This window comes from Pleurodeles waltl, chromosome 7, assembly GCF_031143425.1.
Source record: "Pleurodeles waltl isolate 20211129_DDA chromosome 7, aPleWal1.hap1.20221129, whole genome shotgun sequence".
Taxonomy (NCBI): Eukaryota; Metazoa; Chordata; class Amphibia; order Caudata; family Salamandridae; genus Pleurodeles; species Pleurodeles waltl.
This window is the reverse complement of record NC_090446.1, coordinates 677,734,098-677,752,445: the sequence shown is the minus strand read 5'-3', so window position 1 is coordinate 677,752,445 and position 18,348 is coordinate 677,734,098. Positions and strand designations below refer to the sequence as shown.

Genomic DNA, 18,348 nt, shown 5'->3' with positions numbered 1-18,348 from the left:
AGATTTCATCCACGGTCTTGTCCCTATAGTGGTGTAAATAACAGATGTAGCTGTTGCTCAGTATTGCCAAGTATCAAACAAATAACTGCACACATGCAGTTGACCTCAGCACTATAAGCAATAGCTCATAGAGCTAAGTTATCAGAGTTGTACATATTACAATTTGTGTTGACTTAATGCATTGTGCCTTTAATCAAATTTATTTTCGAACAATGCTGCATTCATTTGAAACATGTAGCCCCTGTATACTGTATCAGAGAGATTGTTTATTTACTCTTAATTTCAATAATTTAATACTGTATTTATATATCGGTTACTATTACAGCGTTTGCCTTTTGTAAGTGTTGTAAACAAGTGTTACTGTAAATATATTATTTTTATTTATTTCTAGTTCTTGTGAGCCGAAAAGATGAGTGACCATCTTTGCTTAATTGAATAGGCTTGCCATGGCTGTCAGTCATATCATAGGGACATTTGAACTCCCACAGACCCCGCATAGACATGTTCTGCTAATCTCAAAGCAATGTTGATTTGCAAATGCTTCATGAGGTTTCACCTGCTTTGTATTAACATTGACCTGTTATTCTATGGCAGCAAGTAAAGACGGTGAGATTTCAGAACTTCAGCCCTCCGCCATCCAAGCGGCAGAGCTCGCTTTCTTCACCAGGCATCGAAAGCAGCAGGTTGGAACCAGCAACAGCAGAGTCACCTAAGCAAGAGGTCTCGCCTGGTCCTGAAATGACCGCCATTTATCACCAGCGAGCTAACTCAGCACCTGTGCACCAGATGGAGAACAAGCGATCGCACTCTGTGAGGACCTTGTCCTTAGACCTATCGGATCCTCCCGTTAAACTCAACTTTCCCAGCAAGATAGGCTTCAGTGAAAACTGATGGTAGTGCATCCGCTCTACTGATATATCCCTTTGATGTTTCAAAAACGACAAAGGCAATAGTTGTGTATAATGTAACGTTTTTTGCATTGCACTGAGGGCGGTGGCAATATGGAATGAAAGGAAAGGGCGTACTGGGATGGAATGAGGAGTGAAGCAAAATGTGACAAGGGGAATGGGTGGCAAACGGGAATTCACTTTCTGAGATGAAATATGCACTGGGGAGGGAGGCATATAGAAGGGCAGTAATATGTGCTCTGGATGAGTCTGTGGAGCAGAAGATTAAATAAATCTGGGTGGGAACAGAAGGAACAGGTTGTGAGGAAGCCAGACTTGGTAAACCATAAACCACGCCCCTCAGGGTGCTTCAGAGGGTGAAGTGAATGGGTTGTTGGGCTATGAAGACCATCATTCTAAGAATATGACATTTGTTCCTGCTTTTTCAATTACCCCACTGTCTCAGTCCCATGTCTTCCATCTTTATGCCTGGAAAATGGCCCCTCACTTGCACCACTTTCACTCACATATTTCTTCCATCCAACTGACCAAGAAAACGTGTCGAGCATTCAACTTGCCATCTTTACATAAACACTCTTTTCCTTTTTGGTGCATTTTGCTTTTCCCACTTCGATCCATGTAGCGTTTTTCTGAATACCAATGTCACCTCCATTAATGCCACAAATCCCTTTGGCACCAGCCACTTCTATATTGCTCGACTTAAACAGGAACAAAAACATTCCTGAATTCCACATAAGCTAGGATGAATAAGAATGGGACTCATGATCACCCTCCATTCATTTGCCTTCTTTCCACTTTGGCTAAACTCCTCCTCAATAGCACACCCCTGAGAAATAGTTTTTGTAGAATACCACCCCTATAATGTTTTCTCCAGTGGTTACAAGGGCCATCTTCCTGAGAATAGTCTCCATCATGAATCAAACTGCATCATCCCATCTGCCCTCTATGCCCTTTTTGGATGTGCTGCCTACCCTCATCCCACTGTGAATTAATTCTGATCAATCAACCTTGTAAAGTCATCACGGAGTTCAAGCTATGAAATTCTCAACCAGTAGTAACACCTCATTCTACTTCCCTCCACTTGTTTTCTGGGACCAGGTTTATCTGTTCCTCTGCTTTATGAGCCATTCCATGGAATCTCAAGCACTATGAAAAAGACTGAACATCAGCTATATACTTCTCTGAACCGGGCGTAGTGTTGTGTTTTCATTCATAGATATTACCAGAGTCCTGAGTAGTCTCAATGCCCAGTGGTCCTTTGTGTTTATCCTGATTCTTTTGTTCACCACTTCCTCAATGTGAAAAAAGTGAAAATGAGGCAGTTATTCATCTCACCTTTTCCCCGCTGTCTTAGGGCTTTTAAAGCCACTGGGAAAAAATCCTTAAAATAATAATAATGTGCTGCTTGTCTGCTTATGACACATGCCCCTCCTCCACACTTTAATCTCCCCGCAGAGACCAAGCCGATCCTCTTCCACCAATGTGAAGATCTTGTGAGCCACCTGTGGAATATGTTATATCCATCATGGACTGTTTCCCAGCCTTCCAAGCCCTTACTGACCCTTTCCACAAACCATACAGTCTGTGGTGTTTTACTGAACCCCGACTATTGACATTCAGCAGGCGATAGCTCTGAATAGAACCTCTGCTTTGCATGCACATTAAGATGACCAAGACTTGTATATTTGTCAACTCAAATGTCCTTCGCTTTCGCCTCATGCACCAGTCTCTTCAGTGGTGTTAGTTTTTCTAATGGTAGTCTAGATTTCATTGATCTCAAATCTAGTTTGTTTCCAAGAAATGCTAATGTCGTTGCTGGTTGTTCTATGTTTACTCATGCCAATGGCACCCCCGATTCCTCCTCCAACCCCTTAGGGTTCTCTAGCAAACTTTCACATTCACCTGTCCTTTGTACTTTGCCTGCATTAAGGATGTCATCCAGGTAGTGCAGCACATGATCAGATCCACAAAATCCTTTCCCTACACATTCTAAGAATGTGTCAAATATCTTGAACACAGCACATGCCAGTGGATACCTCGTTACCCTAGCCACAAACACTGAACGCTCAAACTGAATCCCTAGGAAGTAAATGTCATCTGGGGCACCAGTGAAAAAGTGAATGCCAGTTTATTGTGACACTTGTCCTGTTCATCTCTCTGTTCACATTCATGCCCATATTTATGGGCAATTGGCGTAGGGCAGCGCTGCAAGTCTTCTTGCAGTGCTGCCCTTCGCCAACGTGAAAGGGCAGGAATGCACCGCATTTATGAAATACAGTGCCTTCCTGTTCTTTCCCCCTGTGCTGGCGCACAATTTTCTACCTAGCACCAACGCAGGCACCCATGGTGCAAGGATGTCTCCGTTGCATGCAAGATTGTTTTTGTGCAGGAAGGGGCCATGACACAACCACACACAAACACAAGACCACCACAACACAACTCCAGTGCATCCTACCCAACTCAGGATTACGAGTTAAACACACCACAATGTCTGGGACAAGATCTCCTCCCTCACCCCAGGAGTCATCTTCCTCACAGAAACCTGGCTCAACTCGCCTCTGCACCAGACATCGCCACCGCCATCCCCAAAGGTTACAAGATAACAGACTGGGTCCGAACTAACAATCATGGAGGCAGAATCGCCATCATCTTCAGAGACACTATCCCCTGCATGACATCCCATGTTGACCCAACTCCGGTAATGGGACACCTCAACTTCCAACTCCACACAGACTGAAGAAGCACCATCAGAGGTACCCCTGCCTACAGACAATCAGGACCATGTCACAGTTTCTGCAACACCATCCTGGAACACATCGCCCCGCAAGCAATCAACTCAGAGCACTACATATTCCTAGAGGAACCCAACTTACACCTCGATGACCCAAGTGCCTCCACCAACCTCCTGGAAAGCGTGAGAAACATTGGCCTCAAGCAGCTTGACACTGACCCCACCCACATTGCAGGACACACACTCAATCCCATCTTCACCTCGAGCGACACACCACTCACCTGGTCTGACCACCACAGCATACACTTCACCATCTTCGGACCCACATACCCCAGCACCTTGCCCCCAGATCCACGCAAAGGACCAGTGGAATGACACTCTCTGCCCACACCTCCCAGACTGTACTCACAACCCTGAAAAAGCAGCAAAGAGCTTCTCCGAGTGGATCACAGAATGTGCCAATGCCATCACCCCACCAAGACAGTCAAGATCAAAGAACCAAGAAAAATAGCAAGCTGGTTCAGAGAGGAACCTCACTCCTCAAAATGCAACTGCCGACAACTTGAAAGTAAGTGGCACATCAGCAAATAAAACAGAAGGCTGCACCGCCTTCAGGACCGCCCTCAACCAGTACCACTACCTCCTGATAGAAACCAAGAAGAAAGCACTAGTAGCATGTATCAAAGCCAGCACAAACCACAGCAAAGAACTGTGCAACAACCTGACACACTTCTTCCAGGACAAGATCTCAGCTAACTATGAAAACTTTGAACGCCAACCCTCCATCGCAGACAGCATCAACTGACTCACATGCACAAACACGAACCCCAAACACCTTTCCACCCACTGGGAACTCCTCATCACACAAGATACCTCCAACACGAACTCGGTACACTCTGGAGCACCCACGGACCCTTGCTTCCACCACGTCTTCGACCTCGGAAGCAAGACAATCGTCAACAAGCTCAGGAAGGTCCTAAATACCTCCATCACTGTGGCCTCCTTCCTGGAGGTCTGGAAACAGGCTGACGTGAGGCCCCTCCTGAAAAAACATCTGCCCACCTAGCTGAATTGAAGGGCTACTGGCCCATCTCTTTGTTCCCATAACCAGCAAAAGTCCTTGAGAAAGCAATCAACCAGCAACTCACCCAACATCTAGAAGACAACAAGCTCCTTGACCCCTCCCACTCTGGATTTTGAGCTAACTACAGCACGAGACACCACTGATTGCAGCCACAGATGACATAAGAGCCCTCCTGGACCATGAGGAAACAGCAGCTCTCATCCTCCTGGACCTGTGCGGCGCGTTTAACACCGTCTCCTATTACATCCTGAACAACAAACTCCACCACATTGGGATGCAAGTAAACACTCTCAAATGGATTGCTTCATACCTCACCGGCAGAGCCCAAAGGATTAGTCTCCCATCGTTGCTAGGTTCCACAGATGCATGATGAACATAGCAGAGAGGATGAAGAACAACTGTCTCAAACGCAACACCAAAAAAATGGAAGTCCCCATCTATGGAAACTATACGTCGCCATTGGCTGACTCCTTATGGCCTCAGAGCTTGGCACATCTCCTGCCTCAATAGACCACGCCTGCAACATCAGCATCATTCTGGATGAAGAAACAAGTTGGCTCAGTCACATCTGCCTGTTTCCACACACTTAGCATGCTCTGCAGGATCTTCAGGTAGCTCCCAGCAGACACCAGAAGGACAGTCATGCAGGCCCTCATCACCAGCAGACAGGACTACGGAAACATGCTCTAAATAGGAAACACAGCAAACCTCCAGAAGAAACTCCAGACACACAGAACTCAGCAGCAAGACTCATACTCGACCTTCACATAAGGACCCACATCACACTTACGTGGTTACAATAAAAAAGGGCCAGAATAGTCTAGAGGGATGTTAGTAGTTAAGCCATAAACCCACTCTGGCTATTGGATATAAAAGTAGAATATACCATATAACCAGCAAATTAAGGCCCGTATTTATACTTTTTTTAGCGCCGCATTTGCGCCGATTTTTGACGCAAAACAGTGCAAACCTACAAAATACAATGGTATTTTGCAAGTTTGCGCCGTTTTTGCATCAAAAAACGACGCAAATGCGGCGCTAAAAAAGTATAAATACGGGCCTAAGTATGATCTAGACCATTGCAAGAGGGATGTGGTGTAGATGTGTATGTTCATTTAGGTAAAGCACCCCGTCTTGTCTTCGTACTGAAATAAGTTACCAGGCAGATTTGTTCATCGTGTGTCCCCTCAGTCATGAACTGAGTCAACCTCCCAGTGGGACACTGATCCCAAAAGCAGTCACAGTATTTGGGCGATAACGTAAGCAAACGTACAGGATTAGGTAATATCAGTAACCTGGATGACTTTTTGAGTGATTGTCCTACAGAAGGTATGCAAATTGCAACCTGAATATTGCTGCAATGGCCGGAGGCCAGCATGTTTTTACCTACGCATTCATTGTGAGCACATCTCTTTGCAAACCTAGGTGACCCTCTTTTCCATACTATCCCAGCCCTTTCCACATAAATAGAGCAAACGCACAATTCAGCCTGAAATACCCCCTGTGGATGTGGTTAATTTGCGCATTTCGCAGTATCGGAACCGGAACACCCCTAAATTTAATTTGAACGGCTTTTGTTTTCAGCTCAGTTATTGATCAAGTCTTTCTCAGAGCCATATGCCCGATTTGTGTACTGTCAGTTTAATCTATTGGGATCCAAATGTCATGGCGCATGTTGCATGTTTATTTAAGCGAGGTCAGATTCATTTGCTCACCGATAAACGAACATGAGATTCTATGTTTTCTTTGTTTCTGCAGGGACAACATTTTAAATATGGCGGACCGAAGGCTGTGCTGCAAGGGGCGTTACAGTTTTTGAGAAGAGCTCCAATGTTACATGTAATGAATGACATGAGCTGACGGTCCCAGAACGAGATGACGGGACCTCGCAGAACACAGCAGCGAGCCCCACAGCTTCCTGAACACGCTGGGAGGAATCATGTGATAATCACTACTATTTGTTCCGAAAGGCATGATTAAACTTCCCACCCAGCACCTGCCAGTCAACACACATAAATAACACAGTGCTGTACTTCATGCACGCTTACAGACGTGTGTTTCGAACTAGTCAACCTAGAGATGGGCAGGCTTAAGTATAAACAACTGGAGTTGCTTGGCCTTTGCAGCAGAAACATCAGCGTGAACCTCCAACATGCCTGGTCATGACAGTGAGCTATCAAGTAGGCTGTGATTTCCGGAAGTACATCCATCATTCATTCATTTATTCAGTTGTCATAGGAGTCAGGATTCCACATTGATCTTGTCAATTAATTTAGGATGCTGCGAACAAGGTCCATCTCCGTCTACAACAAACAGTACTTTCAAGAATGACGTCTCCGACATCTTTATCCGCAAAGTTCTATTGGACTAGAGTGCTTAAAATGATTTTTTTTCTAGGCACTGATTTCACGGGGAAGGACATAGGCAGACTGGAGCATTTTTGACATAACAGGACTTCATGATAGGCGGTGCCAATCCAAGACTGGGGAAATTCCCACACCGCAGCCTACTTTCGAGTGAGCAATAGCTCTTGAGTTAGTCGGACATCTTCCCCCGGCCCATCTGTGTTTACAGGCTCGCGCTTTTCACTGTTATTACTATTGTATGTGTCATTCAATGAACGCTTACACAAAGGGGCTGCAGAGGCAAAATGCGCCCCTATCTACACAGGAAGACGTATTTGCCTTGTACAGTTTGGGATACAAAACAAATACTCATTGCTGCACTTCTCACAGTCCCGCCATTGCCAGTGCCTCTTTATTAGTAGGCTACAACTGATAAATATTGTTCCTGGTCACACCTACAAACAAAGGAGATCATTAAACGTCAAAGGGAGCGAGTGAGTGACTGAGAGACTTATTTTCTGCACACTACAGACCTCAGTATTTGGACAGGCTGACACCCGCTAACGGGAAAAGTTTATTGTTCTAGTTTTGGGATGGATAGGTTTTCAAACATTTTTCCAAATTTAAGGTGGTTGGGCATGCTATGAAAGATCAATAGTAGGTTGTTGGAGTAGAAAGGAGGTGGTCTCCCCTGTGAATGAAATTGACTGAGAATACCATAATAGGTCTTGCTTTACCTACTAAAGCATCTGGGTGGAAAGACGTCGACAGCCAGTCTAGCGCTAACTTTTTAAAAAAATTCTGAAGTTTGTAGAAAATGGCTGGGTATGGACATTGAAAGCAATAGGAAAAAGATATGAGAATTTCGGGGCCCCACATTGGTTTCATGCGTTTTCATTTAATGCTTCATATTTTCACCACTGGACGGCAACCTTCCTTTAGATGACACTGAGGGGTCTTGTGATTTACTGCATTGGTCTGCAAGAAGAACCGGGAGTTGTTTATTGCTCTCCTGCCTTCAGAACATTGCCCCAGCTGCTGCAAGGACTGGGACCTGCAAGAAAGTCAACCAAAAGGCAATGGCTGCCCAGATGGCAATGAAATTCTATATCCCAAATCCTGCCTTCCAAGGGTTGATCTGATGGCAATGAAATTGACTGAACCCAATATTCTAGACAACTTTGACAGTAAATAGTTGGTCATCTCTGGCAAAGGCCAAATCCAGAAGTCCCAGAGTGGTAATTAACTTCTGAATTGTCAGTAGGTGGTCCGGTGCAAACCTGTCCTCAATGTGGTCCATCAGTATGTTGTGCTGTACTTTTGAGTGAATGAATAAACAGTGGTCTCTAGTGGATGGTAGCAGCAATACACAGGCAGCGTATTAGTTATCACGCTGCTCCGTTCTGACTGGAAAATCCTTTCTGCACCTTCCTTGCAGCCCCAACCAGGTTGATTCTTGCAGGAGATTCACATAGGAGTTTCCAGCTCCCTATCAACTTTTGCACCGTGGGGCGTGTCTTAGTCACTTTCACCCATTTTATTATTATTTGATTATCTTTTCATCAAATGACAATTTGGTTATAACTATTGTTATAGGTGTAGATTATGGTCCACTGTTTATTCATTTGCTTCATTACCCCAGGCTCCTAGTGATTGTTGGCTCAGTCCTTGTGTGCTAAACTACTTTTTTGGAACCTTCTTTGATTAATCATCATGATACCCGAGTAGACACCTGCAGTCAAAAGCTTAACCTTTTCGCTTCATGAGGGTTTAGCAACATAAGCTGTCTTGCAAAAATTGTAGAAGCGCTTCGTAGTCTTGTGACTTAGAGTCACTCAGTTTCCGATAAGCTATAACTGATTTCTTAAAATGAAAGGGGAACTACAGAGTCAAGATACAATGGCCCTGATACCAAGTGGCCGGGTAATAAGGGGCAGTAATACCACACCTGATATCACAGACACTGTGTGGAATTACTACACCTGTGCCAGGCGAATCCTTCTTTTGACATCTAGAATGGTGAATAACGCGAAGAAGGAAGTACTAATGCACCGATTGCCACGTTTTTCACCAGTTCCAGCCAATTTTCCAAGCATATTTGTATCAGCATTTTGCAATCGTTATGTGCTGGAAATACCAGGACACTTGTATTCCCAGTTAATCAGAACATGGGTGATTTTTTAGCACTATACAAGACTACGGACAACTTTTTCCAGCACCACTGTATATATTGTTCACTAAAGGAAATGCAGCCATGTGGTCAAGGAGCTAGAGAATAGTGTTAAATACAGGTTAGTATAACTCTCCTTGGCAGTAGACATACATTACCCTATCAGATTGCATCTTTTTTCAAAGGCCACAACACTTATGTGCAGAGGCGCCTTCTATACTTCAGCATTTTTTGGAGGAGTTTTTTATTCAGAAACGAGCTCAGCTCCTATTTGGCTAATGGCTGGCCACCACATTTCTGTTGCTGGCTTCTAAAAAGTTTGCAGCGGCAGTTTGGTGAATCTCTCATTTTGTCAGAGTGGTGTTTTGTCAAGAAATTAAATGCATGGTGCCTCAGCTTTGTTACAGATTCCTCGGATGTGTTGTTTATTCTCTCAAATCGTGATTGTTTTCTTAAGAGGCGTGTTAACAAATTAACTTTCGGTTCAGTGTAGAAAAGTATGGCAACGCAACTTCGATTCATCATTGGCCAACTTTAATGCGAATTATGCGCGACCTCGGATATGATAGGAAACGAAGAAACGTAAAAAGTGTACGTCCTTTACTTGTTGTTTGTAGATAAAATGTCGTGTACAGTTGTAAAACATATCTTTTCATTTATATTATAAGAATAACGAAACTGAATCCGTCATAACTTTCATGTAATTGGTAACAAAAAAAATTTGAGTAATTTTAGTATTTATTTTGTTTTATTTTTAATTTTTTTGGTGGCACAGTGCTTTGAGAATGCCTTTAAGTTTGTGTGGGCGTGTAGTGGAGAGAGACTAAAGTATATCTACACGCTGCAGTAATGAACCCGTGCCAGCTTAATGGAGGATAAAGAGTGCCATTATCACACTTTTTTGTTCATGAAAGAGTAACGATACACAGAAGCTTGCAGTCCTCAATAAAAGCGCCAAGCATAAATAAAATGTTGATTTTTATTATGACATTATTCTATGTATGAATATTAATATCTGGAGGAAAGGGTCAGCGGCTGTAGGTGGGAGCGAAGGTGGAAAGCCGGGGAGAGTAAAGGGCAAGGGATGGAAGTAAAGAAGGGGAGGTGAGAGGGTTTCATGCTTGCTGGTGGAGACAAGGCAGTACATTCTTGGTGAGCTGATGGAGAGGGCAGCTCGGAGAACAGTTGGAAGTTCAGATCAAGTGAAAGATGTCAAACGGGAGAATTCTGGCTTGGAAAGGGAGAAATGGTGGCAGGGTCCTCGGGTGGGGAGACAAGCATAAAAAAATCAGAAGAACGTCAGATTAGAAGAGTAATACAAATATGAAAGAAAAGTACCTTGTAAAGAGTAGAAATGAAGGGGTAATTGACTCAGGATTGTCTACAATCTGTCTCTATTTTTCTGGCGCTGTGACTCAGGCGCTTCACAAAACGCCTACAACGGGTCATCCACAATGGTTTGTTCAGCGATAAAACACCTTCTTTTTATTCAGTGGTGCACTTCTAACACAACACAGCACAACTCTTCCTTTCCTCGTGGCCTCATCACACTGTTTGCCTTGCATCTGATAGCTTTATACTGGGTGATAAATGGCAGTGCAGAACGATTATATCTTAGATTCTGGGTGCAACACCTGATTTCACCTTTTCTTCGGAAAACAAATGCAGCCATTTCCAAAAATGTTTTCCATGTTGATTGGTTTCCAAGAGTGTACAAAGCTTGCCTACATTCATTTTGCGTACCTCAGTCAACATTTTGAGAAAAAATATGCAACATATAAAGCTATAGTTTAGTACTAAAACTAGCTCAAAAACCCAGGCGCAGCACGCAAGAGCTGCTTGTCTTCTCTTGGTAATCTCTGTTCGCGTTGTTTCTCTGCTCACGTGATAGGATATTTACCCAAGCACACCACGTTTCAGCCAAGTGTATTGGCGTTATTCCCCAGAATTATGCATAATAAACATAAGGTGAAGTGCCAGAAATGACGCAAATTATGCCAGCATGATTTAAATTTTGCCTGTGCCTATGGATGAGTCCATTTGTCTCTAAGAGAACAGTGGAGAAAACCTCTAATGTGTGAGTCTCAGAGCTCTGGAATGGCGGACTAAGCAACATATTTTTTGTAAAATAAAATTAGACATAAAGGGGCATAATATAAGCCCCTTGTACCTCCTTCTGCCACACAAGTGTAATTTTTTTATGCTAATGTGGCTTTAAGGAGATAATTTCCATGCGCCACATTGCACAGAATGCAGCACACATAGAAAACTTAAAAAACGAGGAGGCATAAAAATATTCCTCCTCCGTTTGCCATGGGTGGTGTTAGATTTTGGCGCTGCCTCAGATTTACGAATTCTTGTAAATCTGGGGCGGCGTCAAAAGCAATGGGTAATGTGGTGGAACGCCCACAGCAACAACCATTGCACACAGAAAACTGCATCAGAGGGGCCCATATTTACAAGGAGGCGTAAAACCACAAAAAGTGCTGTTACACCTCCTTGTAAATATGGAGATGTGGTTAGCGCCACAGAGGTGTCACAAAAAGTGATGCTCTGGTGGCGCTAGGGCCTTGTAAATCTGGCCCTTAATTTCCTATACGTTTTTCTCCAAATAGTTCAAATGATCATGTTATCACATACTCTGAAATCTCTAGAGCTTGCTATAAAAGGTGAATCCCATGAGACGTTTTCAGAGGTCAGGTTTGGGTTTTGTTCCCATGTGCTAGTAGAGAGTGAAAATAGAAATAATAAATAAACTATGACATCGGGTCAGCAAGATGAAATGTGTTGTGGTGAAAGTGGATGTTAGGGATGTCTCCCTGATTGCATAATGATAATCTTCATGACTTCAACTGCAAATCTTCCGTGTCATAATACTCCCCAGCAGACTCATAACCTACTTGCACCTACCAAGCAGTAGCTAATCTGGTGGGGCTGAAACTATTCCTTAAGGAATGCAGGGCCTGACAAGGAACACGTGAGCTCACAATATTGATGTTTACTGGTAGCACTCAAGCCATTACCACCTCACTTGTCTTTGTCATAGTATTTACATATTAAGGATATACATAGCACTCTTCATACCTCAACATCCAAGGCTGACCACAAACAAATAATGCAACCACACAAGGAGAGGAAGGCCCTGACCCACATGGCAAGACATAGACTATTGGCAACCATAGTACATCAAGACAAACTACGCAAAGAAAAAGCATAAATCCTGAATCAAATCAGATTATACAGTTAGACTGATAGATTTAACTCTGAAAGTGGCACACCGAAGAAGCTAAACATTCTCCTGATGCGCACAGTTTATGTTCTCCTGCCACTACCAGGATTCAATTATTTAAAACGAGTAAATTCAGCAGAGGAATGCCACTGTTCTAAATAAAGAAGTGAATAAAAAACACATACAGTTGAACAACTTATGTTTCTGTATTGTGAATACATTAAAAATTACTTTAGAACCATGGCTTCAACTCTGGGCCTAACAGTGATTATGTGATCCCACATAAAAAACTTTTTAACAATCACAGAAATAACATAAGCCAATAACTTTTGTTTTACTGCACAATATCCTCCAGTTCAAAAGAAAAGAAATGTATAATGTCTCCTTAGCATATCATGCAGCATCCTAATTAGAATTCAGCTGTATATAAAATAGACATGTCATTGTACCTTCATTGTAAAGAGCTAACAGTGGCCTTTATTCACAATGTAGCATACTAGATGTCTCTTAGCCACAGAAAGCTGTTCTTGGAGTGAACACAGAGCATGGTTTGCATGTGGCCCACGCAATTTGCATTGGTTTGTGAATCCCAAAAGAAGTTTAGCGTTGGTTTAGCTTTACAAAAGTAACGCTAACCCGACGCTAAACATTTGAGAATCCGGGCCTATGGGTCCTATTTGATGTAGCAGATAACAACCCAAAACCTTGAGAAAGAGTCACAATACATCCAGAAAATCAACCACAGAGCAGTGCAACTTCCAGTGCACCTGCTGCAACAATAGCAAACCCCGCCAAAGCCTGATGGACATTACAGGCAAATATTTCACCCTTATTCATGAGAGCAGGTGATGAAGCCATGGCCATACGCAAACAGAAATTGCCCAGAAGATGCCAGAGGAGCACCCACTGCAACCATCCGTGAATATGAATGGGTATATTTGACAGCTTTGCGCCATGAAGCATACCTACAGCCATCTACAACTGGAAGAGAACTAGGAAAACGCATGATGCAATGCAACCACGCCAGAGACAGGAACAAATCACATCATACCATTGTGGTACATCGCACAGAAAAACAATGACCAAAGCTACGGATCCGTAAAGAAAATTTAAACACATTTGAATATGTCCAAAGCCCAGCTCACTGCAATGCCAACCTGAAGCAGAAATCATGGAGCACCCCAATGCAATTTGGAAAGTACTTCACACACAAAAGATCAGAAGATAGAGAGCAAAGAATGATTCTAGATGATTTCATGTCAACTGGGCCACTGGGACCCGGTTTAGGTGTTCCCCCACAAATCAACAGTGTTGGCAGTTTCTTGTCTAAGATGTCTTAAACCAGGACTAGAACTCCCGGAATACAATAGGATATGAAAGAAGAACAGAGGACCAAAACCTAACAACTTATGAACAGAAATGGTCCCAAAGACCCCACATTGAGGATGTGACATGCATCCCAAAACCACCAAAATAAACAAGCGCAAACTAAATACCCAACGGCATGCATACATGAATAGATCAAATATTGACAGCGCGGAAGAGAATGGAGGAATTCAATAAGTTTGCAGCCCACTGCACTCCCAAACCATATCCGGAAGTTTAATCCCAGCAGGCACTAAGGGCCATATTTATACTCCGTTTGCGCCGGATTTACGTCGGTTTTTTTTACGCAAATTCGACGCAAAACGAACTCCATATTTATACTCTGGCGTTAGACGCGTCTAGCGCCAAAGTTCCTGGAGTTTGCGTAATTTTTTAGCGTGGACACCTACTTTGCGTTAATGATATGCAAGATAGGCGTTCCCTTCTAAAAAATTACTCCGAGGCATGTGCGCCGTATTTACACTCCCGGGCAAAAAAGACGCCCGGGAGTGGGCGGGTCAAAAAAAAATGACATCCAGCCGCTTTTGCATAGTTTTTTAGCGCCTGGTCAGGGCAGGCGTTAAGGGACCTGTGGGCTCGGAAGGCGCCCAGAGGTGCCCTCCCATGCCCCCAGGGACACCCCCTGTCACCCTTGCCCACCCCAGGAGGACGCCCAAGGATGGAGGGACCCATCCCAGGGAACTTAAGGTAAGTTCAGGTAAGTATTGTTTTTTTTTTTTTTTTGTGGCATGGGGGGCCTGATTTCTGCCCCCCTACATGCCACTATGCCCAATGACCATGCCCAGGGGACATAAGTCCCCTGGGCATGGCCATTGGGCAAGGGGGCATGACTCCTGTCTTTGCTAAGACAGGAGTCATTTCAATGGGGGTTGGGAGTAAAAAAAAATGGCGCAAATCGGGTTGAGGCGAAAATTTTGCCTCAGCCTGACTTGCCCCATTTTTTGACGCCCAAGCTCCATATTCCCCTACGCCGGTGCTGCCTGGTGTAAGTCATTTTTTTTTACGCACACCAGGCAGCTCCGCCGGCTAACGCCGGCTAACGTCATTGAATAAATACGGCGCCCGCATGGCGCTTCAGAATGGCGTTAGATTTTTTGACGCACAACTGCGTTGGCGCAGTTGTGCGTCGAAAAGTATAAATATGGCCCTAAGTCCCTTCAGCCATTACAAACGTTAACTCAAACAATCCAGCCGCATCGCTGTTAGAGGACCTGCAAGGATATCACCGAGGTTGCAATGCGAGACGGAAGCAATTGCTAAGGTATCAATTTGGTGTTAACAAAGACACAGGCATCCAGTTTAATAAACTAGCTAACCAGTATAGTGAGGAAACCAAAGAGCCCGCTGTAGCCAAGGCAACAAACACGTCTATCCTGACCATAACAAGCAGGAGGTACATCAACGTTTTGAGACAACTAAGGGGAGATTTAATGACAGAAACGAAGAGAAGCGCTTTTTCTCACATAGATACATTTATTTGTGGGAAAGCTAAAATATTTTTATGCATTTACTTGAAAAATAACGAATCTTCTCCATCCCAAATCACGAGTTTTGTTATCTATGAAGCAAGACAAAATCCCACTGCTGGTCTCACTGGGCGGTTACCTGAAGACAAGGAGATGGAACCCGAGAGTGTAGAAACAGAGAAAAATGCGAAGAATTGAAAGCCGTATGTTAGTAAAATAAAAACAATTTAGAAGGCAGGTTCGAAAAGAAAAAGTCCGTCCAGGAGCCACTGCCTCTGCTTTCCACAACAACATATTTATAGACCTTGCAGAAGTCAACAGTTTTCCAGCATTTCTTTTCAGGGCAAAGCGACAATGCACAGACACAGAGGAAATGTAACCAAATTCGCAGACTGAGACCCCGCCAAGGTCAGAAGACACACACATTATCCCAGTTTTTGCATTCCACAAGGGAGCATGGGGTCCTTCAACCCAACTTCCTGCATGCACATGCAAAAACAGCCGCCATGCAGGCGAGAAGATAACCTCCTGAAACATAGTCAGACACCAAGGGGCATATTTATACTCTGGCCGAATCTGCATAATTTTTCTAATGCAAATTCATGCAAACTTAACTCCATATTTATATTTTGATGTTAGACACGTCTTACGTCAAAATATAGGAGTTTGCACCATTTTTTGGATGCGTGCACCTAACTTGCGTCAATGAGATGCAAGGTAAGCGTTCCCATCCAAAAAAATGGTGCTATCCCCATAGCCCCATATTTATCCCCCTGTCCAAAAATAACGCACAGGTGGGAGGAGGGGCTTAACCCCTCGGTCATACCAGGCGTTAGGGGACCTGTGGACCCATTTCCATTGTCAGACACCATGAAATAGGTCCACAGGTGCCCACCCCAAGTCCCAGGAACACCCACACCAAAGGGACACCAGAGGATGGAGGACCCCATCCCAGGTAAGTAAGGTAAGTATTGGTAAGTGTTTTTTTATTTTTTTAAAGTGCCATTGGGGGCCTTTACTTGGGGCCCTCGCATGGCACAGGGTGTAATGGCCATGCCCAGGGGACATTTGTCCCCCCTGTGCTGGCTATTGGGGTGGTGGTCATGACTCCTGAATTTCCTAAGACAGGAGTCATGTTTTTGGTGGTTGTACATCACAAAATGGTGCTAGTCTGGTTAGAAGCATTTTTTTGCCTCTATCCAGGCTAGCATCATTTTTTGAGGTACAACCTCCTCCTTCCCTACCGCCACCCCCACCCGGCTAGCATCATTTTAGTTGACGCTAGCCCAAGCTGAGCACCAGCTTACACCATTCCATTAATTTGGCATCCGGCTGGCGCTCAGGAATGGTGCAAGCCGGCGCTATACTTTTAGGAGCAAAACTGAGTTTTTCACCAAAAAGTATAAATTCAGGCCTAAGTGCCCTATTGCAGGGGCACCACTACACACCAAATGATGGATCTACGCAGCCCTGGAAGGGGTCCCAACCCTGACACAGGCCAGCCATTAATCACTAAAGCAACTAGAAAAGGCAAATAGCCTATGTCAACAATGGGAAAAAACAAACCACGAGGGATTCCATGGGGATTGGCTGCCTACTGAGTTAAGGTGAACATCAATAAGTAAGGACCGTGACAAAAAAACGGAGAAGGTGATAAAGCATGGTTGTGCTGCTAGCGGAAAGTTATTGTCCTAACTCTGAAGTCCTAACCCCTTCCCTGCTATCCCCCCATCATGCTAAGCCTTTTTTTTTGTTTTTTTTTTTGTAGTTTGTGCTTAGGCCCCCCATAACGTTTTGTCCACATAAGGTATCCACACCAAAAATGTGTCCTTTTTTCAATATCCTGAGAATTCTAAAGGTACCCAGGGTTTGTGGATTCCCCTGGAGGGGACTACACAATTAGCCAAAATACAGCTAAATTTGGGGGGCTTTGGGGAGAAATGGGAAAAAAGTGCAGCAGAAGGATTTGCAGTGCTAAAATCACCATCTTCCCAGTTTTCAGGAACAGGCAGACTAGAATTGAAAAAAAAAAAATTCAACACAGTGTTAGCATTTTACTGGGACATAGCAACTATTTCCTATATTTTGTACTTTCTACCGCCTTCCAATTAGTTACAGTAACGGGTGTTAAATCAATGGTGGATCCTGGAAAGCTATACATTTTTTGAAAGGTAGGCAAAAGTCTAAATTCAGCAAGGGTTTATTTGTTTAGATTCTTCAGTGATTTCTTATAGAAAGTAACAGTTGAAATAAAAAAATATTGAAATCGAGTTGAAAAAAACTGCCATTTCTGTCTAAGTTTTCATCTGTAACTTTTTCCCTCTATGGCAGATTTTCAAAAGCAATATACTGTTACGTCCGCTGGACCCTTCTGGTTACAGGGATATATAGGGTTTGTAGGTTCACCAAGAACCCGAGGTGCCCAGAGCCAATAAATGAGCTGCATCATGCAATGGGTTTTCATTGTATACGGGTATTCTTTCTTACAGACTGTCTTTCAATTGGACGTTGCAAATACAGTGAGAAAAAATTGGTAATAGCACTTGTTCTACTATTCTGCATTCTCCCAAGTCTCCCAATAAAAATAGTACCTCGCTGGTGTGGGTAAGCCTAAAGCCATGACAGGAAACGCCCCAAAATACAATGTAGACACATGACATTTTTCCACTGGAAACTGACTCGTTTTTTGCAATGCACCTAGCTGTGTCTTTTTGGCTCTAGCTCAGTTGGCACCTAGGGAAACCTAGCAAACCTGCACATTTTTTAAAAATAGACGCCCGAGGGAATCTAGAATAGGGTGACTTCTGTGGCACTTACCACCTTTCATTTACCCAAAATCCCTTGCATACCATCAAATTTGTCTAAAAAACACATTTTCCTCACATTTCTGTGATACGAAGTTCTGGAATCTGAAGGAAGCCACAAACTTCCTTCTACCTAGCATTTCCCCAAGTCTTCCGATAAAAATGATACCTCACTTTTGTAGATGGGCCTAGTGCCTGAAACAGGGAAACGCTTCTGTAGTAACA

The 18,348-nt window shown here is 43.7% G+C and overlaps 1 protein-coding gene across 7 annotated transcripts in view; it reads left to right on the top strand.

Moving 5' to 3' along the window:
- SH3RF2 (SH3 domain containing ring finger 2) overlaps positions 1–9,975 on the top strand; it is a 260,863-nt gene extending 250,888 nt beyond the window's left edge. For 4 of the 7 annotated variants that reach the window (XM_069244686.1, XM_069244683.1, XM_069244684.1 and 1 more), the window contains exons 10-11: positions 595–810; positions 6,482–9,975. In XM_069244686.1, the coding sequence (XP_069100787.1) occupies positions 595–810; positions 6,482–6,583 (318 nt within the window). In that variant the 3' untranslated portion in view covers positions 6,584–9,975. Of the gene's footprint in view, positions 1–594; positions 894–6,481 lie in introns of all 7 variants that reach the window. The other 3 variants (XM_069244689.1, XM_069244687.1, XM_069244688.1) reach the window with 1 other exon arrangement.
- Positions 9,976–18,348: the final 8,373 nt, after the last annotated feature.